At 35.9% G+C, this 24,837-nt stretch overlaps 1 protein-coding gene across 14 annotated transcripts in view; it reads right to left on the bottom strand.

Moving 5' to 3' along the window:
- Window positions 1-4,002: 4,002 nt before the first annotated feature.
- Window positions 4,003-24,837, bottom strand: part of LOC128867594 (high affinity cAMP-specific and IBMX-insensitive 3',5'-cyclic phosphodiesterase 8) — a 422,601-nt gene continuing 401,766 nt past the window's right edge. For 13 of the 14 annotated variants that reach the window (XM_054108968.1, XM_054108970.1, XM_054108973.1 and 10 more), the window contains 12 exons: window positions 21,258-21,312; window positions 20,912-21,010; window positions 20,656-20,766; window positions 16,152-16,321; window positions 15,766-15,976; window positions 11,361-11,528; window positions 11,146-11,238; window positions 10,821-11,069; window positions 10,302-10,521; window positions 10,060-10,220; window positions 9,710-9,977; window positions 4,003-5,055 (listed from right to left, as the gene is read on the bottom strand). In XM_054108968.1, coding sequence (XP_053964943.1) covers window positions 4,913-5,055; window positions 9,710-9,977; window positions 10,060-10,220; window positions 10,302-10,521; window positions 10,821-11,069; window positions 11,146-11,238; window positions 11,361-11,528; window positions 15,766-15,976; window positions 16,152-16,321; window positions 20,656-20,766; window positions 20,912-21,010; window positions 21,258-21,312 — 1,948 coding nt within the window. In that variant the 3' untranslated portion in view covers window positions 4,003-4,912. The remainder of the gene's footprint in view (window positions 5,056-9,709; window positions 9,978-10,059; window positions 10,221-10,301; window positions 10,522-10,820; window positions 11,070-11,145; window positions 11,239-11,360; window positions 11,529-15,765; window positions 15,977-16,151; window positions 16,322-20,655; window positions 20,767-20,911; window positions 21,011-21,257; window positions 21,313-24,837) is intronic. The other variant, XM_054108967.1, reaches the window with a different exon arrangement.

Below are 24,837 nucleotides of genomic sequence, written 5' to 3'. Positions count from 1 at the left end.
TCTCTCGAAGAGGTGATCACAATTGGCCACCGAGATCTTGTGATTTAACACTTTGTGACTTTTTTCTTTGGGGTCACGTGAAAGAGAAGTTCTACGCCAACAGCCCAGGGTCGATTCAAGACCTCAAAGATGGAATTCATGAGGCTATCGAGAACATAGGGCAGCCACTTTGCAATTCGGTTATGGAAAATTTTATGAAAAGGATATTGTCTTGTAAGCGTGGTCGTGGTGGTCATTTGACTCATGTTATTTTCTACTATTAACGGCATATCTTCTTCTTTATTCTGAAATAAACATCCGATCAGTAATATTAAATAATAGAATTTTCTATGAATATAAAAATAACACCTCTTATTGGAAAACCCTTTATATTTATAATAAAGTGCAAGTTTAAAGTGGCTTGCAAATCTCGTTTATTTAAAAAAATGTTTTTCTTTCACGGTGCGGCACATTTTTTCCATATAACACATCAATTAAATTCTTTATTTATATGGAAAGAATAGGTAACACCCCCAAGCGTGCTCTTCATGGTTTTGAATTTTAATGGTCTTTAAAACTTTGTATCTAATTTGTCGAATTTTGATAAATGTTTTGGAAAGCTTGAAACTTGGTTTAAAATGGTAGTTGTTAAAGAATGAACTAAATTTTTATTAAAAAACAATTTATGGTAAATAATGTATATGTAAATAAATAGTCAGAACATGCCCAAGTTCAGCTGACATATGTCCTGTCACAAGCTGTATGTCATATGTGCACATTCCTACACAAACCCTAAGAGACAATTATTGACTAAATGCAAGACAGTAGACGAAACAGAGGCGAAGTGAAATATTTTGTTGATGGGGGAAAAAACCTTATTTTTGGGCAAATGGTTTAAAACTGTTTTGTGGTCGATCTCTAGTCCCTGGACATCCCGGCCCACTTCGATTATTTCTGTGATTTTATTTTTAAATATTATATACCGGAAAGAAATAAATAATATTATTACACTTATCCCATTCTAATACCCATTCCCATTCCCAGAAGTATGGAAAAGTGCTCAAATTTTTGCAATACCAAAACCATGCAAAGATCCTACGCAAGTAACTTCGTACAGACCTATAAGTCTACTGCCAGTACTATCAAAAGTTTTTGAAAAGTTACTTTTTTGATAGAATCGACCCCATCGATCTCTCTAATAGCAACATTTGCATACGATACTGTCTTGCTAGCATCAGACAAAGATCCAAGAACGGCTGCTTATAAACTTCAGGAATTACTTGACAACACCATTCAATGGTTCGAGAAATGAGATAAAACCGCCCACGTCACTTACACATATACTAACAAGAGAAGATAATAATAAGAAGAGAGATAATAATTTCCTAAAAAAATTGTATTTTATTCAAAATCAATACCGGCCCTTGAAACTTAACCACCCTTTAGAATCAAGCATGTGGATAATGAGTGCTAGAAGTGACATGATAATTTTAAATAACAACAGATTTCACACAGAAAATAGAACTTGCTCAATGTGTAATTTAGGCGAGCTGGAAAACATAGCACATTTACTGGCGCGCTGCCCAATATTAAGAGAATATGGAAAAGTCTTTTTCGGAAAATTTACCTTAAATGATTCACAACTGATTGAGATTCTCAAAAGGGGGAAATGACCATTGGGATAAACTTTTGCGTTTTATTAAATATGCCTCTAGATACAGAGATTACTTAATAAAAGAGTTTAACTGGTTTTAAAAATCGTACACCGAATAATTGTTTTGCACGAAAAATCAATAGGCAGACGGCTCATGTCCTTGTCGTTAAATTATTGTAAATAATGGGTTGTTCAATAGGTGCGCTTCAACTTTTTTCCGATAGGCAGGGCGAACGACGCAATATTTTTTATTTTTCGCTTGTCATTTGTAAACTTCATTAGTATACATTTCATCATGGAACGCTACACACTTGAGCAACGATTGCAAATCGTTCAAATTTTTTATGAAAATAATCGTTCTGTTGCTGCTACTTTAAGAGCATTACGGCCATTTTACGGTCCGTTTAACAAGCCGTCCCGTTTTGGGGTTATGTGAAGTCATTAGTCTACTGTAACAAGCCGGCGACGATTTGTGAGCTCAGAGCCAATATTGAACGCGAAATTGCTGGAATTTCGGCCGATTTATGCAAAAGAGTGGTCGAAAATTGGGTTCAACGATTGGACTTCGGAAAACGTGCACGCGGTGGTCATGCAAAAGAAATCGAATTTCATACTTAAATGCATATGCTCAAACTCGATAATAAAAAAAAAAATTAGTTACAAAAGTCAAACCGTTTGTGTTTTATTAAAAAAAAAAGTTGAATCGCTCTTACTGAAAAACGCTTATTACATATATAATTCAGTATTATTAATATGATAAATTATAAAATTTTGTATCTAAGAAATTGTGTAAAGAAAAACAGGCATGTTCTAAATAAAAGAAGAAGAAGAAAAAAGTAATTTTTAAAATTTCGAGCGCAAATTAGCGCTGGCCTGCTGCCCTACCCTGGGGACCCTGGCAAACAGTTAAAAAACAATACAAAAGGAAGAGAAGCAGAGGCGAACTTAGAAGTGAAATAAAGTGAAAAATACATGAAAAGTTAAAAAAAGAATAAGCAAAATAAAATTTGTTTGTAGTTTCTTTTATTTCTTACAATAAAATTCACTAAGGCTTAACATACATTTTCTTTTTATCCTTAACCTGCAAGGAGCAAACAAATCTTGTATTTTGTTATTAGTTGTTTTTGTTTTTAGTTTTTTTTTTGTTTTTGTTTTCATATGTTATATTATATCTTTTAGTACAATCAAACTTAAGTATTAATTTTTGTTTAGTTACAAATTTTGTTCTATTTTGTAGTTGCTTAATTTTTCCGAAGACGTTTTTGAAAATCTTATCTGTCTTTAATTAACACCGATTCAAAGTTTTAAGCGAGTTTAAAGAGCTTAAGCGAATTAAAAAAAGACAAAGTTTAACGCAATGCAGCTCGAGCGAACTTCAGTCACGGAGTTTTCAAAATTGTTGTTGTTGCAACATAAGTATATAATTTGTAGTTACGCGCATTTTTGGCACAAGCAAACAATTGCCTAAATCCGTATAAATTTGTTTGAATTTTTTCTTTATATTTATGTAATTAAATATTTTAGTAGGTACCTAAATACGATACTAAATATATTGCGTAAGTAGGTTTTAGTCTGTTCCACATCAACAAAATTTACATACATTTGTATGCAAGATAGCTTAAATATTTATATTTGATTTGATTCCATTTTTAACTAATTTGTGATTTTTGTTGGTTTTTTTTTAATTAAATTTTTAATAACTACATAAATATTAATTTTATTTTAGTTGATTTTGAAGAAATTTGTATATCATAAATAGGCTGTTAATTTAAGTTTTTCGCATTTTCCGCTTTGCTTTACTTGAGAAATTGTTTTAAAAATTTTTCAAAAAAATCCAGTAACAGTTACAGTGCCTGCATACGACATCAGCTTATGCAGCTTTGTTTTATTTTCGGTAGTTAGATCAGTCATTTGGTTTAAAAAAAATATTTCAAGAAAAAATATGTATATAAACAATTATTAGCAGCCTAAATTACTTAGTTGTTTTTGTTGTCTGAAATAGTTTGCGTTATTGTTGTAAAATTTACAAAAATTTCTTATAGAAAAAAAAAAAAAATTGGAAAACCCTAGAAATGTGTAACATTAAAAGAAAATGAATGGCTTTTGTGACAGTGTTTGCCTCACAGAGATTGTCCAGTAAAATTTCACTAAAAAGTCTGCATATTTTCTTAAAAACTGTTTAATTCATAACGCCCAACAACATTTATTACAATATACATAAGTATTTTTTTGAACAATAACTTTTATAAATTCTAAGATGTCCTCTTAAAATATTTGTTTGCCTTTGAAAAGTGTAGAAAACCACTTTTTTGTATTTTTATATTTTTATAGTTTTTTCATTTGGTCATTTTGTGATTTTTTCATGTTTGTTTGTTTGTTTTTTTTTGTTTTGAGAAATTATAAATTTTGAGTCCAGCCCAAGAAAAATGAACATTATTATAGATAGCTTTGTGTGTGTGTGCTGTACAGCCGGTGCCGGCGCAATCGTATCGGTTACTCTCTGTGCAAATATATATACTATTTTATTTCTTTTTTTTTGTATTTGTTTTTTTTTTTTTTTTGTTTTAGATTTTTCACTCTCCTTATCAACTAACTAGCAGCAGTATTCACTAAGCTGAGCAATTGTAACTTTTGCCTGTGCTGCAAAATATATTCAAGAGCTCTTTATATGAAATACAAAATAGCCAGTGGCAACTTTTTGTAAAATTCCTTTTCAGTTCGTCTCTTTAAAACTAATAAAAATAAGTTTAAGAATTTTCTAAAGTGCTTAATTGCCGTGCGCAGTGAATACCTCTATTAGTTGTTATTAGCCATTATTGAAATTCCAGAATCTGCAGGCGGCTTAAAGCGTGGCATTTGCGTTGAGTACAATTAAGAGATTTCTTCAGTTATGCCATCTTCGCGTACGAAACTATCTGTTAGCTGCACCTTACATTTTTAGCTCTTCGGCACATATACATGTACATTGAGCTACAGATTCGCCAATAATTCATAAATATGTATGTATATTTATGACATCTCAATACCCGTTGATCTCGTTAGCTGTACATTCCTTCCTCTTTCTTGCGTGCGTTTAAATTTGCGCCAATTCTCTTTCACCTCCTTTTCCTCCATGTTTTCAATTTCATTTCATTTCATTTCAACTCTTCTGCTCTTGTTCTATGTACTTTATTTCTGCAAGCAATATTCCATTTCATTTTCGCCAATCGTCATCGCACATGGAGGCTGGACCGGCTGTGGTTTTAATAGTCCTGAGAACAACCTCTTGAATGCCAAATGCTATTTGGCACTCTTCTTCACACTCAAACTATGCTGTTTGCTTTTAACGTCCGCAAGTGTGTGTACACCTTGTTCTTCGAATTTCTTCCATTGCGAGTAATTGATCTGCATATAGGTAACCAATTGAGGCATATCGATGAAACCTAGAATGAAAGCAATATTTGTTGAAATACGATTGTGCACCATAGTCGTGGTAGGCTTGACGTTAAATGAGTTAGAACTCACTTTAATTTAAAGTATGCTCTTTATTGTAAAATTAGACGAGTTATAGCAGACATTTATTCCTAAAGTCGACTTAAAGTTTAAAATTCAATGGGCCATTTTCTTATCGAAACAATAAATTTAAGCACACTAAGCGAAACAGCTAAATGGAAGAAACCAACTTAATTTTTTTATTATTTTTTAATTTTATTTTTTAATTTAATTATTTTTATTTTATTTATTTTATTATTTTTTATTATTTTTTTCTTGAATTGTCTAATAATGTAGAAGTGTATAAATGTGTGCACGAACTACTGGTAATTTCGAATTATTTTGTCTTCTGCTTCAAGTTCCCTTACGTTTGAACGTTGCTTGAAATTTGAGTTTCTTGAACGAAATAGTTATAAGGGACAGGAGCTTCCGTTATGATTTTATTCCTTGTTGTGGTAATTGCGTGATATTTTTCTATACATTTTAAAAAATTGCTCAATGTAAGTTGAGTAGATTCCATTAGCAAAAAAATAACTTTTTGAGACACTATGCCAAGTGCAACGCAGCTAACTAGTGAGGAGCCTGCTAGTATTCTAGCTTATAATGAAACGGGCGTCTCAGCTCGCAAAGAAGCATTAAAAGCAAATCGAAATAAAAATATTATCCGCAACTTTTTGGAGAATTCTGAAGCATATAGAAAAATGAAGAGATCCGGTCCGAAGCTTTAGATGGTGTAAAAGAGAGTTCAACGGTTGGCTGTCAAGAAAAACACCAACCCTAACCAAATTAGATGTGCACTTTCTCCCAATATTACGGAGAGAAGAATACAGCAAATTTTGAGTGCAGATTCGATTTTAAAATGTCAAAATAGATTTGCTGAGTCGCAGCTTGCAACACGCCACAAAGAGTTAAACTTGAATTCGCCTATAATCATAAATTCTGGGATTATGAATGGCAATTCATCGTTTTTAGCGATGAAGAAAAGTTGACTCCTGATGGGCCTGATGGGTGTCAGAATTATTGGAGAGATATTCGCGAACTGCGACAAACGCGTCACTAAACATCCAGGGTGGCTTTTCTCATGACGTGGGGTGTTTTAGCAAGCGTAGCAATACCACAATTTTTTTAATTTCGCATAAGTTGAACGCAGCAAATTACATAGGATAATGTTTTATTGATTTTTGCCGAAAAGTTTCATGGTGTCCTGAACGTATCAACAGGGCAATGCTCCAGTCCACAGCGCTAAGCGCACAAAGAAGTTTTTCGCGTTGAAAAATATTCCGGTGCTCCAGTGGTCCGCAGTTGCCGGGTCCGACACTCGAAGTGTAACCAACTTCAGACCGCTCCCGCAGCTCATGTACGGGTATCAGCTGTCTGTTAGTTGGCGAAATGACAGTCCAGAGAGATTTTAACAAGTGCGCGGAAGCATTTTGAAGAGAGTAAACGGGGTAAAACGAGAATCAGTAATGGATTTCAAACGTAATAGGGTGATTATCGCAACATGACTCGTTACAATGATACTGGTAGCATCGCGAAACTTCATGGAGGTGGTCATCAAAAGACTGCAAAAAGTGAGTCAAAAAGTGAACGTAGCATCCGCTGCATACTGAAAAATGATCTCTCAAAGTCAAGCCTTACAAGACCCAAGAGCACATGATCTCACCCCAAAGCAGCAACCAGTCAGACTTGAGAGAGCGAAGTAGTTTTTTTGCTTGACCGAAAGCGGTCAATTTCCGAACATTGTTATTTGAATTTTTCAAATTGAGCAATTCGTAAACTCCCAAAACGATCGGGTTTATTTGACCGACCGTTTCTACAAGAATTTGAGTCATCAATTGGCCACCAGAGGGCAGCACCCGCCACAGGTAATGATTTGGGCCGGTGTAACCGCAGATGGGCGCTCCCCAATCGTTTTCATCGAGCTCGGCGGGACTCGGCACCGTCTCACAAAGCTTAAGCGAACCAAAAATGGCTAAAAATCAATGTTACGAACTGCATAACGTCCACACAATGACTCTCAAATTCACCAGATGCGAATCCAATGGATTATTCCCTTCGGGCCATTTTGGAGAGTAAGATCTGAACTAAAAGTCTCGAGGCGCTGAAAAAAGCCATTGCTCACGAGTGGCCCAAAATACTTGCAAGTCACATTCGGGCAGCTTGCGATTCGTTTCTGGACCGTCTCAAGGCCATAGATGGCAGGCAAGGCAAAAGGTGGTCACATCGAGCAAAAGTAAATTGGTTCTTATTTTTGTATTATTTTCACACATTTTTTACTTTGAATTGAATAAAAGTATTTTTCCAAATTAAATTTATGGCCCTTTTAATTTGCTACACTTCGAGTGGCAGACCTTGTAGTCCAGATCTAAATCCAATCGAGAACCTCTGGAGCATTCTTAGAAAGCAAGTTTATAAAGGCGAACGCAAGTTTATTAGCCTATTGCAACTTTAAAAAGCAACTCAATGGAATGGCCAAAAATCGTCCTTAGTGTCCTTCAGTTACTCGTAAGTTCGATTCCACGATGACTAGTATCAGTTACAATAAATAACGGAGCACATACAAGCTATTTAATATTATTTTATACTGCTTTCTTAAGATTTATTGAAGATTATTTTCTTAGGTTTAATATTAGTTTTGTTCTATATACCTATTTTTTCACGCTCTTGAAAATTATTAAAGTACTATTCTATTATAAAAAAAATTGTTTGTTCTGTGTCCCATATAGCTCGTTTGCTTAGTGTATAACTACCTACATTAGTGTGGTCCTTAAAAAAAATCAAATTCTTAATTTTTTCAGCCTCACCCCCTCAATCGGTAACACCACGGTGAAGAATACCATATACATATAAATTCTTGAACTGTTAGGAGATTGTTAAGGCGTGTTGCAAAAGGGTTACTCTATGAAGACACAAAAAACTATAAGAAAATGTGGTACACATTGATCAAAAAGTTTTCGGAACAACTGGGAGGCCAGGCGATGCTCCAAGTCAATTGAATTGAGTTCAGCATTTTTCTTAAGGTTGCCACATCTGTGATTACCATTCCTACTTAAATTGTATCAACCATTGCGTAACAGTTGTAAAATTTACTTTATCTTGAGTAAATCTACCTCAGCACGTGTTTTCGATTTCTAACAGCTTTAACAATGAGATTGAATTTTCAACGATGAGTCTGTATTAAATATGGATTCAATAGTGCGAAAACTTAAAAATGTTGGGAAACTGTTTCGCTGATGATACTCTAAAGAAAGCAACCCTTTACGAATGACAAGAATGATTCAAAAGAGATCGTGAGTCCATCGAGGACGACGAGCGTAGTGACAGGCCGTCAACATCGAAAACTGATGAAAATTTAAAGAAGTGAAAGAAAAGTTGATTAATAACCGCAAATTAACCATCAGGGAGCTTTTTATGAGTTCGACACGTAATCCAGACATTGGGTGGGTGAGTGGAGAGCTCAGAATGAACCAAGACCAAAAAAATCACACAACTTTCAGTCAAAAAAGAAATCGATGCTCACGGTTTACAACGGATTAGAATGGCATTGTACCCCACGAATATTTGGCAGAAAGTCAGGCAGTTAATAAGGGCTATTATTTGGACGTTGTGAGGCGTTTACGTGAAGTAATTCGCCAGCAAGGAAGTAATTCATTGAAAGACAACTCGTGGATTTTCACCAAGAATAAAACGAATAGCATCCAATAGCCATTGAATTCATCTGATATGGTTCCCTGTGATTTTTTCTGTTTTATCGAGTCAAAAACCAATGCGAAGAACGCGTTTTAGCAGCCAAAAGGAAGTAATGGGTAATCGAAGACGGTTCTGGTGGCTATATCAAAAATATAATTCAAGGAATGTGGAGTACTTTGAAGGCGATAATACCACTTTCGAGGAATAAACTTTTATTTTGAAATTTCTAAATATATGTATTCTGAGAAATTTTTGATCAAGATGGTATATATTTTTTAATATAATAAAGTGAAAATACCATATTTCATTTAAATCTTTTGAGTCTCGATAGAGGAATCTCTTGCTCTTTGCTCTCTGTGCCATATGTCTTAACCGTCTCCAAGTGGGACCGAAATATGTGATATACTCGACCAGGGTAGTATCCATGTAGGGATTCAAGTTTAGGAAATCGGATTTAAAAAGAATTTATTCCAACAATATTTTCTTCATAGGACCACCCTAATCCACATATAACAAGTGGCGCAAAATTTATCAATTATGGAAAGATTTATAATATTTGCAAATATCGTCCTACGGCAATCATATTTGACACTTGTGAACTAGGCAGCTGCAGCATACAAACAGACAAGCAATGGAGCACGTAAGGGTCAAAATAAGGATTTCCGTCATTCAAAATAATTTTTTTTTTTTTAGTAAAAAGTTGAATGGTTAATTTTGCGCCACCCGATTAATTTTGCGCCACCCTTTATGAATCTCAATACGATTAGGCTGTAACAAACTACCGTTGTGTGTACAAAGTTATACTACTCTTATTAATTAGCGCATTACCCCCGAAAACAGAATTTCGTTGAATAAAATTCCCTTGAAATTTTAGGCCTTTAACATTTTTGTATGAAAATGGTAAAAATCACTTACTATCCCATGCGTGCATCATATCCTGTATAATGTATTCAATGAAACCGATCTGACTCTTAGGTATACTGCACGTATTTCTATCGAACATTGGCATAACAATTGGCAAAGCCTTCGCCTTCTCCTCATCGGTTTGAGTGAAGTACTCTTCGGCAATACGTCGCGCCCATTCAACACAATAGGATGGTTGACGCGACGGATTACTCACATCCGCCACTTTGATCATCATGCGACGTATGAGAATGGAACTCTCCTCTTCTGATTGTACGATCTAGAAGAATATATTTTTACAAGAATTAATAATGCAATAACAAAATCGTCTTATAAAAAACATGTAAAAATCACAAACTAACATCCTTGGGTTCCTCATCCGAGCCGAAAATGCTGACAAACTTGGCCAGATGTTCAAAATGCCGCGTCATTTCTGTAGCTAAAATCATGTCAATCACAACGCTGCGTACCGATTTGTAGCTTTCAGTGTCTAAATTCTTGAATATATTGATTTTGTCATCACCTATGTTAGATGTTAGAGGAGACACATATGGGTATTTTTAAGTATATAAGTCAGAGATTCACTTCACTTTGGGCTACTCACTTAATGTAAGCCTAAAGGTAATTGAAGCATGATGCGACTCCAAGACGCACAGATCATTGTACAGTAGCGCTAGGGCATTGCGCGAATTGCATAGAAACGCCGAAGAGCGGCCTGGATGGTCGATATCGTGTGCGGCGGCAGCAATTAGCGCGATGGCCTCATCGGTATGGTCCATGCCCATATCTTTGGCAGCTAGCTGAGTGAGAAAACAGCCGGTGGCCTGTTGATAGGATATTAAAGTTAAATAAAATGTAAATACGAGTAATATATTATATATATGTGCATGTGAGTGATTATGAGCAGAGAATGTCCAAGAGAGAAGGCGCCGCTCCAGCTCACGTCTGTGTGTCAATTCACGCAATGAATTTGCATACATAAGCTCAATTCTATCAATTCGGAAACGATTCATAAATACAAGTGTGTTTATTCCACCTCCGTGTGTGTAAATTAATGGACCTGGAGTGCACCTTTTCTTTTTATCTTATATCTCTGCTATGAGTTTAAAACCATGATAACGACCTGCATGACATCGGCGGCGTGTGTGCTATTGTGATATGAATTATTCGCATGATAATTGGCCTCGATTACGGCCAGCCAACTCTTGCAGACATTCTCATCGATATTAAGCGTGGCGAAGACATTGAAACGCCGGAACATTTCCATGCCCAAATAGAGGAGTGGCCGCTTTTCGGTAATTTCTTCGAGTTTGAAAATATCAAACTCCCAACTAAGAGATTCTTCAAGTAGTTCCATTATGTGTGGAGTGGCCTGATAGGAATTTTAGTGAAAAAGTGTGGCAATTAGTGGAGGAAGGTAGTATAATAAATTTTCGTGCATAGTTTACCTTCATTTTGGCAGGCATACTAGTGGATTGGCGCCCAGTTACGCGTATGATAGAGTCATTTGAACTGCGTCGTGATGAATATAGACTTGGCCCCTACACAAACAAACAAAAATAGCGTATGTGAGTAAGTAGTAAGAGTCTCTCTGAGTAATTTGAGTAATTTATACACACTAAATACATATACACATGTAAGTATAGTTTACTGTAAAACTCACCGTCAACAGCGCTCCGATTAGATCAGTGGCTATTGGATCATCTGTGCGTATTTCCTTCATTTGTGGACTATAAAGTCCTTCACGCTTTAAGAACTCCATCACTTTATCGATGAGCCGTGCCTCGTCCGGCGAACAATTCTCCTGTACTTGGGAGAGTAAATTGATTATCTATATAGCGAGCGTAGTTGTTTGATGGAATTGGTTGGTGGTTGGTAGGTTGATTGATTCATTGATTGTTTGATTGGTTCATTGTTTGATTGTGAGAGCATTTAACGACAAAACGTAACCAAACGAAAACAAAACGGACGAACGAACGAACGAACGAACGAACGAGCGAGCGAGCGAGCAGCAAGAGCGAATTTGTTTTTATTTTTATTTATTTTTTTGGTTTATATGTATGAATATTTATTTTTTTGTTTATTACATAAAACCAACACACATAACGTAAAATGTAACGTAAAAGAAAAGAGAGAAAAAAGAGAATAACAAAGTTTTAGAGTGCATTAGAAATTAACATTTGGCAAACATATTTTTTAGTATTTTAATTAAAGCTTTCAAAGCATCAATTTGTGCGAGTATTCGATATTATGGTTTACACTGAGAAAAATTTCAATTGATTTGGATGCCATATTTTGTGAGTGTTTTCGTTTTTTTAATATCATTTGGAAGAGCCAAGGAACGCTTGAACAGGGAATAGCAGTGGAGCAACTATTTATTTGGTTTCTAAATTGTCCTATTTGGTTTAAACTACTCTAAACTGATTCATTGTCTATAGATTTTGGCATGTTAGGGACCAAAGGCAAAAACAAAATACATTGGTTTTTGTTTTTCGTTTTTTGCTACACTGCTGCTACCTGTGTACCAATGTGCCAAATTTTTCCCAGTGGATGAGTAAAGGTGTTTTTAAAAGCGCTGAATAACGGCTACGCTCTCAAAATCTTAATCATAATGGGTTTCAATAGATATATATGAACTACTTTTGCATTTGAATACAAGCGCAGCCTTACATTTTGACCTATATTACTATCTGGCAATATAAAAACGTAACGCAGGTATTTTATTTGGATCATGGCTTGATTATTATGTACACCTAAATTGCAGTTGCTTACTGCATTCACAATCGGGCTCTCTACACCCTTCTTGAGAGTGTCAATCATCTTAATCTACTAAATTCGCCCATTTTGGGGCACATTTTCTATAAAATTTTGGCCTACACCTTGACCTAAGAACAAACCTACTCAAAAAGTGAGGCATCTTGATTATTTGAAGCGCGAAACTTCGCTAGAGGAGCTCAGGAACGATATAGAATGGGAAACTGCCAAGGCTTTGGCCGAACTGTATGGAAGAGTGGTATAAAAGAAGCTCAAAAGAGTTGTCCGGTGCAAAGCGCTCGCGATGGGCATATGAGCAATATCGAATCTCGCACTGAAGCATATATACTATATTATCAAACCTAGGTAAGGTTAGTTTGAAATTGGACACACTCCGGCTCATAGATCTTTGCGATGTCGCGTGGAGGACTTGTCCTTATTCCTCCTAAAGCCAGTGTGAATATTTTAATATTTTTTAAAGACTCCTGATCTTCCAATTCGTTACAAAAATTGTCTACCTAAAATAGTAAACCTACGTCTGGATAGAGCAGCACAATTGCATAGAAGGTGCGAGTTCGTCTCTTCGTCTTCTTCATCCACATACAGCTGCTGTAGAAGCCATGTGCTTGCCCAACCATCCTCTGGGCATACCTACCTATTAGGCAGTGCTCCGTTATAACTGAAATGTTCTAAGCCTGTGCTTATTTTGGCTTAGCAGAGAATCTGCCGATTGTCGGGTGATTCTGTCAGTGGTTTCATTACGTCATCTTTTATTCGTTTAGAGGTTTGTAATGGTGTCTGTGTCATTGTTTGTGCACTTATCGAGAAATTGGGTGCCGAGCTCCGACAGTTTATCGATTCTGCAGTTACCCCCATGTGCGGCATTTCATGGCTACTTTGGAGGTTGTCGACTGCTTTTCGAGGGATTTTATAGCCACCTGGGCATCAGTGAAAATGTAGATAACACCTCCAGGTATCGCATCATACTGTTCCAGTGTCGCGACTTTCATTATTGTCACCAGTTCAGCCTGAAAGACACTGCAGCAGGCGAGAAGCCGATAACTGAAGGAGATTCCCAGATGTTCGGGAATATACCCCTCCGCCCACCTGCCCTCCAGTTTTGAGCCATCTGTATATATGATACATAGATGGACTCTTACACCGTCCCGTTCTCACTCTTCCCTTGAGTGTAGGTGAGTCGTGAATGTTGTAATGGCAACTGTAGGCGGGAGTGTAATACTTTCGATGGAGTATTCGACATTGCGCCGGTTATAAGATCAGATGTGAGTCTTTGAACCTTATGAACTCTTTGAAGTTCACACCCAAACATAAGCTTCTCAGCTAAATTATTCTACCCTTTATTTATTGGGTTGAAGAATAAGTTTATAGTTTTTATATTTTCTTTTATTTTACACTGATTTGTTTGCTGTTTGGCAAAGGGTAAGCAATCACTCGATAGAACTCATTCTGCTCTACAAAACTATATTAATTGTATTTTCGACACTTTCTCTTCTTTGCTTTTCATTGAGGTCAAAAAGCTGCCGAAGCAGTCCGTATGAAGAAGGTGTCATAGGTGAGTCTACAGCACCGAAATGGTTTGCAAAGTTCAAAAATGGCGACTTTGACCTCGATGACACGTCCCGCAGCGGAAGGCTTTCTTAATTCGATGGAGAACGCCTCAAATCACTTTTGAATGATGACGGTCGCCAAACCAGTCATGGATCGGCGGAAAAAATGAACTCCGATCATAAAACGATTCTCAATTACCTTCATTCAATGGGATTTACCGAAAAATTGGGAGTCTGGGTGCCTCACAAGCTCAATGAAAAAAAAACAAAGAGAACAAATTGAAGAAACAAAGAAGATCATGATATGTGTTTGGTGGGACTGGGATGGTATAGAGCATTGGCAAATGCTCAAAAGAATGTCCCGATCAACAAGGAGCTCTACATTGCCCAGTTACACCTCGTGAATGCGGCTATTTGACTGAAAAGACCTGATCGACATGGTCAAACCATACACATTCACGACAACGCCAGACCGCATGTTGCATAAGTCGTCAAAGCCGTACTCAAAGAATTCTAGTGGGAGGTCTCTCAGCATCCGTCGTATTCTTCGGACCCTGCACCGACCGATTACCATCCTTTCCGCTCTCTGTCAAATCGTATGAAAGGCGTTACCTTTGATAACAAGTGGTCCGATGACGATTTTTGGCGAAACGGCATCAACAAATTGGTCGAGGGAAGAGGTTTTAAACAGCAACGGCGAATGTATAATTGATTAACTTATTGATATAATTATTGTTTTTCGTTTAAATACGAGTAAAAGCCTTCGGTAAAAACGCTACGAACTTATTCCTTAACCTAATAAATACACTGTGGAACAAATTCAGGTTAGCAAAAATTAGGTCCATTCTGAGAGTGGCGGGTGAAAATAGAGGCGAAATTAGAAGACCCGTATCGCGCCGTTTTTTTATGTTAGTTCGAATTTTTTTTTAATCGGCCTTCGAAGTTCGAAATCGGAGCAAAATTGTTTATACGGTTTTTTGGCTATAACTCGTCGGCTAATTGATATTTTTTCAATCTGTAAAAGCCAAATTATTGCTAGAGACCTGTGCAACAATTACAATTTTTGAAAAAATTGATGACGAAAATTTTTGTGGTACTTATGAAACAATATACTGAAAATCGGCATTTGACTGCAAACTTCGAAGGCCGATAAAAAAAAAAATTCGAACTAAGAACAAACCTCATATTTATTTCTAGGCGGCTCTTCTTAGTTTCCTAGTTAAGGACTTTCTATACTAATATCTCGCGTTCCAAAGCATTTGGCGATTTATGTATAATTAAAATTTTGTCGGCCACATTTTTTCAGTGTATAATTCGCATTCTTCCTATTAGAGGGCCATTGTAGTTATACAGCATATGGCTGTGCGTTTACTTGTGTCCGGTTGTGTGCGTATATGCATGTAATTTAAAGCCAATTAGTAAAATTTTTAGTATTTTTTTCTTGTTGTGTTCTTAGAACAGCTTCAGTATTAAGGCCAATTTCATTATTTCCACATAAATTGTTAGAGTGCAAATTTCATAAAACACTTGCAAGACAAAAAAGCATGGATTTTGTTTTTCACGCACACGCACACATATACACACTTAATTTGCACATTGGTGGGTGAGCGTTTGGGAACTCAATATGACAGCACAACAAATCGACTACTGGGGTTAGTATACTATACTACTCTTATTTGCTTTTCTGCGCATTTTACAATTGATATTTGTTAGTGCGTTTGTTTGGTTGTTAGTAATAAATCCTACTTTTGTAATGGGCGCCTCCAGCGGTAGTGATGTCAACTTGGCCAGACTGGTACGCCGTAAGCCATCGGATGCCACAGAACGCACATCGACACTGCCACGGCGTATGGAGTGCTGTGAACCGCGTGGTGCTTCTCTGGCTTGTGGTAGTGTGGCGACAAAATCACCATGTGATCCAGGTACATCGAGATTAAAGACAAAGTGTGTGGGTGTTCTGTGGAAATAAGAGAAAGTTGTTATTCTCTTTTTTTACTGGCTTCACAATGTGTTGAACCATATTATGTTTTTATATTTTTTTTTCCATTTAGCCTTAACCCAAATATTTACAGGAGTAGAGTAAGATAATACTACCCTCGTAAGTGTATACGCACGTATAACATTTCACTCACCTGCCTATGCATGCCACTTGTATGACACGTATATGCATTGAAACATCCTCCTGTCCCTTGCGCCGCACAGTCAATATCTCATCGAATTCTTTATTCTTGCGGCTTTGCATCATAAATGATGAGACATCGGTAATGAAAATATCCGTCAATGGCTTGCTAATTATTTCGTCCTAAATAAAAAGAAAGTAATTATAATTACATTTATATGTTACTGGGATTCGTGCTGCCACAAGCATACAAATCACATAAAATTAAGGTTAGTATGAAAATTGAAGAGCGATTATCCACTCTCTATAGATACTACTTTTAAGTATCTATTGGGCAAGTAAAAGGTAAAAACTCTGACTAGTGACCATCTTTAGTGAGCCATATCTCAGATTTATACATTGTAACGGCGAACGCCGTAGCCGAATGGGTTGGTGCGTGACCACCATTCGGAATTCACAGAGCGAATGTAGGTTCGAATCTCGGTGAAACACCAAAATTAAGAAAAACATTTTTCTAATAGCGGTCGCCCCTCGGCAGGCAATGGCAAACCTCCCAGTGTATTTCTGCCATGAAAAAGATCCTCATAAAAATATCTGCCGTTCGGAGTCGGCTTGAAACTGTAGGTCCCTCCATTTGTGGAACAACATTAAGGCACACGCCACAAATAGGAGGAGAGCTCGGACAAACACCCGAAAAGGGTGTAGCGCCAATTATATATATCCCTATATATATATAACGGGTGCTTTTTGGAGATTTAAAGTAGAGCGATTCCATGCCAACTGATACCAAGTATTTGGGGCATTGCCGTTAATTCTTCTAAAAATTCAGAATTTAATAATTAATATATTAATTTTAATAAAATCGTTTATTCAATGCAGAAAAATGTGGTATACAGTTTCTGAACGGAAATATTTTAATTTTTTTTAAGTTTTTTATAAATTTCTTTTTTAACGTTTTAGGATAAAATTTACTTTTCAAACAAATTTAGCACAAAAAATAAAATAATAAATAATATATATTTTTATCCAAAATTTGCGCGACAAAAATTGATTTGGTTATTTTCGAAAATGTGTTTGAAAATAACTCGAAAAATTGTGGAAACTTGATTATGAGACTTGCACGGATTACTGAGCATAGTCTAAAATAGCATAAAAAATAACAAAATTATTTGAGATGAAGTAATTTTAAAAAATGAACAAAAACGTTTTTGTCCACAATTTAAACAAAAAAAATTTTAACAAAAAAAATTAAAAAAAAAAGTTTTTTCACAAATAAATTTTTTACCAATAATTAAATAAAAATTGATTTTACAAAGTAATATATATAAAGGGTTGTTAAATTTCAAGGGCCGATGTTGAATGTGAACCACACCTAAACGTCAACGACACCGTTGGACTTCTTTCTTTGGGGTTATTTGAAAGAAAAGGTGTACGTCGATAAGCCAGCAACAAATAAAGAGTTAAAGGATGAGATAATTCGACACATTAACGGCATAGAGCCTCAGCGTCATCGAAAATTTGGACCATCGGATGAAGGTGTGCCGCCGAGGCCGCGGTGGCCATTTGGCCAATAGTTTGTTCCATGCCTAATTGAGCTACACCAATATTATCATAATAAAAAGAAATGACAATAATTTCTTATAAAAATTGTGTTTCATTCAAAATCAACACCGGCCCGGAAAACTTGACCACCCTTTAGATAAGGAACTATTTGCATTTGGTGGTTTTTGGAGGTGTGCCGCCGAGGAAGCTGCGGCCATTTGGCCAATATTTTGTTCCATACGTAGTTGAGCCATACCAATATTATCATAGTAAAGAGAAATGACAATAATTTCCTAAAAAAATTGTATTTTATTCAAAGTCAACACCAGCCCTTGAAACTAAACCACCCTTTTTTATCCTACCAGCTTGGACAGGTAATCATACAAAACCAATTTGACCAAAATAGGACGTCACGCGCTCAAAGGCGCAACTTAAACGGTCAAAGAAAATCGTCTCTGTGTTACTTACACTGATGACAGAAAACTGTCTCCTAGGTCGACAAAGGTTGGACGTACCTCATATCGACTATTGCAGAAGCTGCAAGAATGAGGTGGAGGAAGAGCCTACCAGACATCTTCTCTTTTACTCTCCCACGTGGCATGGTGGGTTTAGATACTTTGGCGCATCTTTCTTAAATAGACATAGGCATATGTATAAATGTCAGCCAGATCAATGGGCTTGCACTTAAAACAAAATGGTTTAAACAGGAGTAGCAGATAAACTCTGGTATCTCAATGGATCGGTAAGGGTCTAAGTGCGTTGGTTGAGAGAACGACTGCTACTTCTACCTACCAACTTAGCTACCATATTTTATTTAAAAAAACATTTTATATAAAAAAAGAAAAATGCTTAAAAGAACTTATTTTACTTCAAAGAACTGTATACTCGTAATACAATATAATTTTCAACACCGAACAATTATCAACATTTTTAAATGCTTTTAATTTTATTTCTTATTATACTTAAGCCTACACCAATAAGCCATTTTTTAGTTATGCGGCACAGCGTTCCAAAGCAAAGTTAGAAAAAAGAGAAAATTCGATCGATAAAAGTGAAAATACAGAACAGAAAGTTGAATTATTTTTGAAAGGGGGAAAATCTGGCGATGAAAAATTGGCCGGCTTCGAGAACATCAACTATTGTAAAGATCATTACCGGCCCGAGTTCACCACCTAGAAGGTTTTGCTGTTGTGTGTTTGGTGATATTGCAAGAAATCATCTACTAGAAACAAACTTTTAATTTGAATAGCATTTTTTGTTATTTTTTTAATGCCTTTCTTACTTTGAATTAATACTTTTTATTTCTTAATAAATGAAGCATTTAAGCTGAAATTTTGTTGACATTCTTTAATGACATTTCAGAACCTCCGAGAGCTTGGGTGGAAGACTCAAGCGCATACTGAACGAATATCACACTTTGGGCAATTTGTAAAATTTTCTTAATGGTAAAAAACTGGACACTTGGGGGGGCTTGTATAAATGAGCTGGTTAAGTTGCTATCTATAAGCACGATAACTTTATCAATCGCGAAATGCCCTCGAGATTGATAAAATGTATAGACTAAATTAAAATATACATTCAATCTAAACCAGATAATTCTAACTACGTTAATTTCATAGTTGAAAAATTAAATGAAAAATTCCACAAAACTTTTCATTTGATCTAATACGAGAATGGCCTTTTATGGCACCCGATATTGAAAACATAGTAAATTAAGAATGAAAGAGACTTTATTGGTTTTCAAAATATTCTCCTTGTTAGTCAATACACTTTTGCGTTCGCTTGAACTAATTCTCAAAGTACTTTTGCCACTCAGAAGTGGATACCTCCAAAACGAGCTGTTTAAAGGGTTCAACAGTTTTTGCAGGCACTGAAAAACCTTGAACTCGCATTGCATTTTTGTTGCTCGGGAACAAAAATAAGTCATTAGGTGCGGAATCAGCGCTATAATTCAGATAAATCATTAATTCGATCTTTTGAATGCTCAAAAACTCTTTTGTGTGTGCCGATACGTGAGAGCTCACACTGTCTTTGTGAAGGAGGATTCGCTTTCGCCGGGTGGCTTTTCTTAATTCTGGTTTTAAAACTTCTGGCAAACAGATGGTTGTGTACCACTCAGAATTGACTGTTTTAAGTTTCAATTTTCTAAGTGGTACAGTTACGACATTACTAGATTTTCCGAAAATACAAAAGACCATTTGCTTTGAGGTCCTCTTCCGTGAAGGACTTTTGTTTGATTAAGCTCGTATTGGAACGCCCATAATGACGATTGCTGCTTTTTTCCGGCTTATATGCGAGATTCATCACCTGTTACGAAGACATAGCCGTATTTTAAGCCACTGCGGCTAAGTTTCTTCAATATTTTTTTACACCAATCGACCGTTTTTGCGCAATTGCCAAACTATACAGTATCGAACGAGCACAAACCTTTTTAACGACCCAATGTTCATGGAAAATTAAATGTGTGCTGGTCTCAAGAATGCCTCTGTCTCGCGATTTGTCACATGATGATGATCTTGCGTTATCATTTGACGCACAGCATTGATTGTTTCTGGCACAACAACTGTTGGATGGTCTTCACAAAATTCATCCTGCAAAGATCGACGGTCACGTTGGAACTTGTTGCACCAGCGTTTCATAGTGTTAGTAAGTAAGTAAATTGATCAATGCTCTTCTGTATCGATAACCTAAGTCGAAAATCGTAATAAATCATCGCATGAAAATTGTTACGAGTTAATTCACTGTTGTGAGCGAGATACATTTTTCAGGTCTCTGAAAAAAGAGCAAATAAAGCTCGTAAGAGAAAACCCTATATGCCAGTTTATGCTAAAACATTTCGGCAAAAATATTTAATTACAGCTCGTCACACGTAATATTGCAAAGACGACCCTGTTAGAAGGCAACCCTCGTATATACTTGTAGTTAGCATTAAATTAAGCAGTAAAAAAAGGAAAATTAAAGGAGTTTTGTTTTACCAGTCGCATATTCAGCAAACGTTCGGCCGCCCGATTGGCATACTGTATGCGTAGGTGGTTGTCTGTGATGAGGATAACTTCCTTCAGCCGATGCAGCGCAGTGTAGAGGGCCTGTTGATATGAAGAGATATGAATGAAATTAGTTTTTCATATTCCTTTCAGTTTTGAAATATTTATCAACAACGTTAAAGTTCAAACGCACACAATTTTAACCTTTTATGGTATTTAAATTTCCTTGACCTTCATTCCTACTTACTTGCTGGGTTGACATGACATTGTGTGGTCGTACGATTGAATGCAGGATTTGTTTTAGCTCAATGCTGCACATTGAAAGATTTGTGGTCTCGGGAACGCACTGTGTGTTCACAACCGCATCCGCATGCCAAACGATTGTATTTGCGTGTAGGTATTTGCGTAAGTGTGCATTCATGTGAAATGAATACCATGGTTGCAGGTTCAGCGAATTGTGGAAATTTCCAAATGGCGGATAGTAACATAAATTGAAAGCGAAAATGTAAACGAAAAGCAGTTTGTTAGAAGTTTATATTAAACCATAATCACACTAACGTAGTAATTTACTATATAGATGACTTTTGCCTTACCCTATTAACGCCAGCGTCTAATAGTGCGATTAGGACATCATCCTTTTCAAAGAAACTGCAAATAAATAATGAAGGGAGAGAATGTCAAATTAATTTAACAATTAAAGTTGTGTATGTATGTATGTCTATACGCCTGACATTATGAAATCCGAACTTTTTAAACGAAAAAGGGAGCATATTTTTATGCCAAAAAGTGGAACAATTTTATTTAGAAATTTATTTAATAAAATGTGATTAAATTTCGTAGTGTTCTTATAAAAGATATGCCATAATATCAGATTGATTGATAATGATGCCGTATTAAGAGGAAAACCAATTTGCGTTTCTTCTTTTTTTTTGTGTATTCTGAGAATTTTCGAAACAGCGAGAGCTCACTCAAATCCCTTGCGTTGCCTTTGCCAGCGTTAGTCTAGAGTCCTTTAATCCTTTGCGATAGGCAGATTTATCTGATAGTAGTACCAGCTAGTTGCAAAAAGTCTTAGTGATTTAAAGCAAATGTATGGAAATTAGAAAACACAGAATTTGTTGAAACTGATTTATTGTATTTACAAGTATAGCTTTCTGCTGATCTCAATTCTACTGATCCTTGAAATCTAATGACTGGCGTAACCGGCTTTTATGACTACTTGCGAATGTCACCACTGTGGCGGCATCAGCCGCAAAGGGTTAAAACTTATGCGTCAGATAAAATATCTGAAAGGCACATTTTACTTGGTGTGATGTTGCCTTATTAAGAGGAAAATCAATTTGTGTTTCATCTTTTTTTTCTAATATATTCTGAAAATTTGGAAAAAGGGAAAAATCATTCAAGTGATTTGGGTTGCCTATGTCAGCGTTGATCTTGAGTAGTTTTAAAACCATAGATCAGATTTAAAAATTACAAAAACTAAGCATAAAATCTGTAATGTTGTGATTGGATGTTGTAGACAGAAGTCCAACAGTTCGCAAACTCGTACATTTGTATCATAGTTAATATCATTTATGCGCGAATTCCGCTTTCATAGGTATACACCTGATATGCACAGAAACGCTCACAATAATATTGGAGCGACATATTTCCAAGTTTTAGCTAGTTTCGACAGAATCTCTACAGAAATTCGGGGTGTGTAATTTTGTAGCTCATTCAATTTTTTGTAATATTGCGCAAGTTTAAAGTGGCTCAATATTTGCAATGAGTTTTGATAATTTTTTTTGTTGATGGTGTTGCGCATTTTCTTGCATATAAAAAATTCGAACGTTCATTATGTATAAGGAAGAAAATGCAAAAAAAAAAAAACAAAAAATCTAAAACACAATGCAAGGTTTTAGCCATTTTAAACTTACATATCGATGTGTTAATATTAAACGGGTTGTATAGCCACAAATCCCTAAAGATTCTATATAGCCACAAATCCCTAAAGATTCTGTCAAAAACAAAAACACCTTCTCAAAATAAAAAAAAATTCTGAAATTCTAAAAATTGATATTTCGATGAAAATTTGTTTAATTTATTGAAATCTATATACAGTAGGTTCTGTTTTTATGCGGCTTTTTTTATGCGGTTTTGAAATAGTGCGGTTTTTTTTTTAATTAAAAAATGCATGTCGACCTATCGGGAATTGTACATATAAACAAGATTCTAAACCAGCTAAGCAAAAACTCATCACAGATTACATCAGAAATGCTAACCCTACAAGTATGGAACCGTCTGCATAACAACCATCTAGATCAGAGATGTACATTTCCTCAAGTGACGAAAGTGATTTTACGCCAAATCCTAAACGAATGCGCAACATGTGGGTATTGTCTGATTCTATTTCTGACGTAAATTTATTTTTCTATTCTGACGTTTCTTAAATAAAGATATAATTTTCAAAAATACAATATTTTATTTGTGCGATTTCATTTAATTATTTCAGATTCATGCGGTCTTTGGAACGTATCTATAGGAATAATATGGGACTAGTGCCCTTTTTTATGCGATTTTATTACATTATTTCAGATTTATGCGGTTTTTAGCACTTTTGAAACGGATCTATAGTTTTACTATAGAACTGGTAGCTTTTTTTATGCTGTTTCTTGCGGAACGTATCTACCGCATAAAAACAGAATCTACTGTATAACTTTTCTGATTTTTGCCGTTCTTTATTAAACTCCAATCTCAACTTTCGACCGTTCTTTATTAAACTCCAATCTCAACTTTCGACCGTTCTTTATTAAACTCCAATCTCAACTAAAAACTATATTCTTACAATCTACCCTAAATCCCTACTTGCGGTGTAGCTATTGAGTTTGTGTTGGTGTAGTTGCGCCGGCAGCTTTGTTTGTATGTTGGTACGAATGCATTCTCAGCTGCATTCCTCAAGCTGCCAAAAGTCACGTACGTAAATTGATGATCAGCTTGACCGCTGTAAGATTTGTTTATTTGCAAAATCCAAAAGACGGGCAGGCGTAGGAGTAAGCTGTGCGATCTAATTACGAACAGCCAGTAGCGTGGGAGTGATTCAAGGGAATCATCAAATCTCTGTTTTAGCTTTGCAAGTGTGCAATGCGCTAACTTCTCCCCCTCTTAAGACGAGCCGTCCTCGACTCGTGCCAAAATTTCCTCTACTGCCCTCTGAGTTTTTACTTTATTACTTGCTAATTTGTTTCTGCGGTGGATGAAAAAAATTGCTATTGCGATCAATAATAATGGAGGAAAAGAAAAAATCGTCCAGAACAAATTACGATGAACAGATATACCCTCCTTCAATTCGTGAATGCGAGAGATGTTGTCGATATAAATTTGGTGCAAATATGGTAGGGACAAACTCGTATGGTGTTCCAAGTAATTAATGGATACGGTTTTTGGAGGATGTGGTTGGATATAAGTCGGTTCTCTTTTTACCACGTAAGTTGTATCATTTATGGTGATAGAGTCACGAAAAAGAAGCAGATACGTTCCCCTTATTTCCAATTTTCGTTGATCAAATATTGTCGTTGGTTGCACGTTGTTAAGAATAATGATGCCCTCTTCTATTTTTTGAACTGATGGTATGTGATATGCCGATTCTGATGAACAATTAGCTGTGTTATTATTTAGCATCTGACCCAAGCAATCTGAGTGAGCCGGTTTGCACACTTTAGCTACCAGAGTGTCATTGCAGTTCTCGAGTGGTTGAAACGTATCGCTACATTTTGCCGCAAGCGTGGTCTCTAGCTTTACGATACTATTATTATGGACTACAGGATAGATTTTTAGGAATTGACAGAAATTTGTAACCTTAGGAACCTTAAGAATATAGTAAATAACATCAGAACTTTGCAAAATTTTTACCTTAGATACTAAAAGTAAATTACTTAAACTAAAGGGTAATTGTTCGGAATTGAACGCTTGATCCATCTCTTCGTCATCCAAAATAAGTGGATTTATGATATTACTTTTTGCCAACACAATGGAGAGTGCTAGTCTGTTTAGTTGGCTGATTATATGGTTATTTCTTCTTACCAAATTTTCACAGAGCAATGTTTCCTCGTCTTTTAATATCCAATCCGTTTGATTTCCGCGAAGTGTATTGATTAGGTTGGTAATTTCGTTAATTCTATTTTGTAAATCGGAGTT

Source organism: Anastrepha ludens, chromosome 6, assembly GCF_028408465.1.
Source record: "Anastrepha ludens isolate Willacy chromosome 6, idAnaLude1.1, whole genome shotgun sequence".
Taxonomy (NCBI): domain Eukaryota; kingdom Metazoa; phylum Arthropoda; class Insecta; order Diptera; family Tephritidae; genus Anastrepha; species Anastrepha ludens.
The sequence above is the reverse complement of the archived record's forward strand: the minus strand, read 5'-3'. Positions and strand labels throughout refer to the sequence as shown.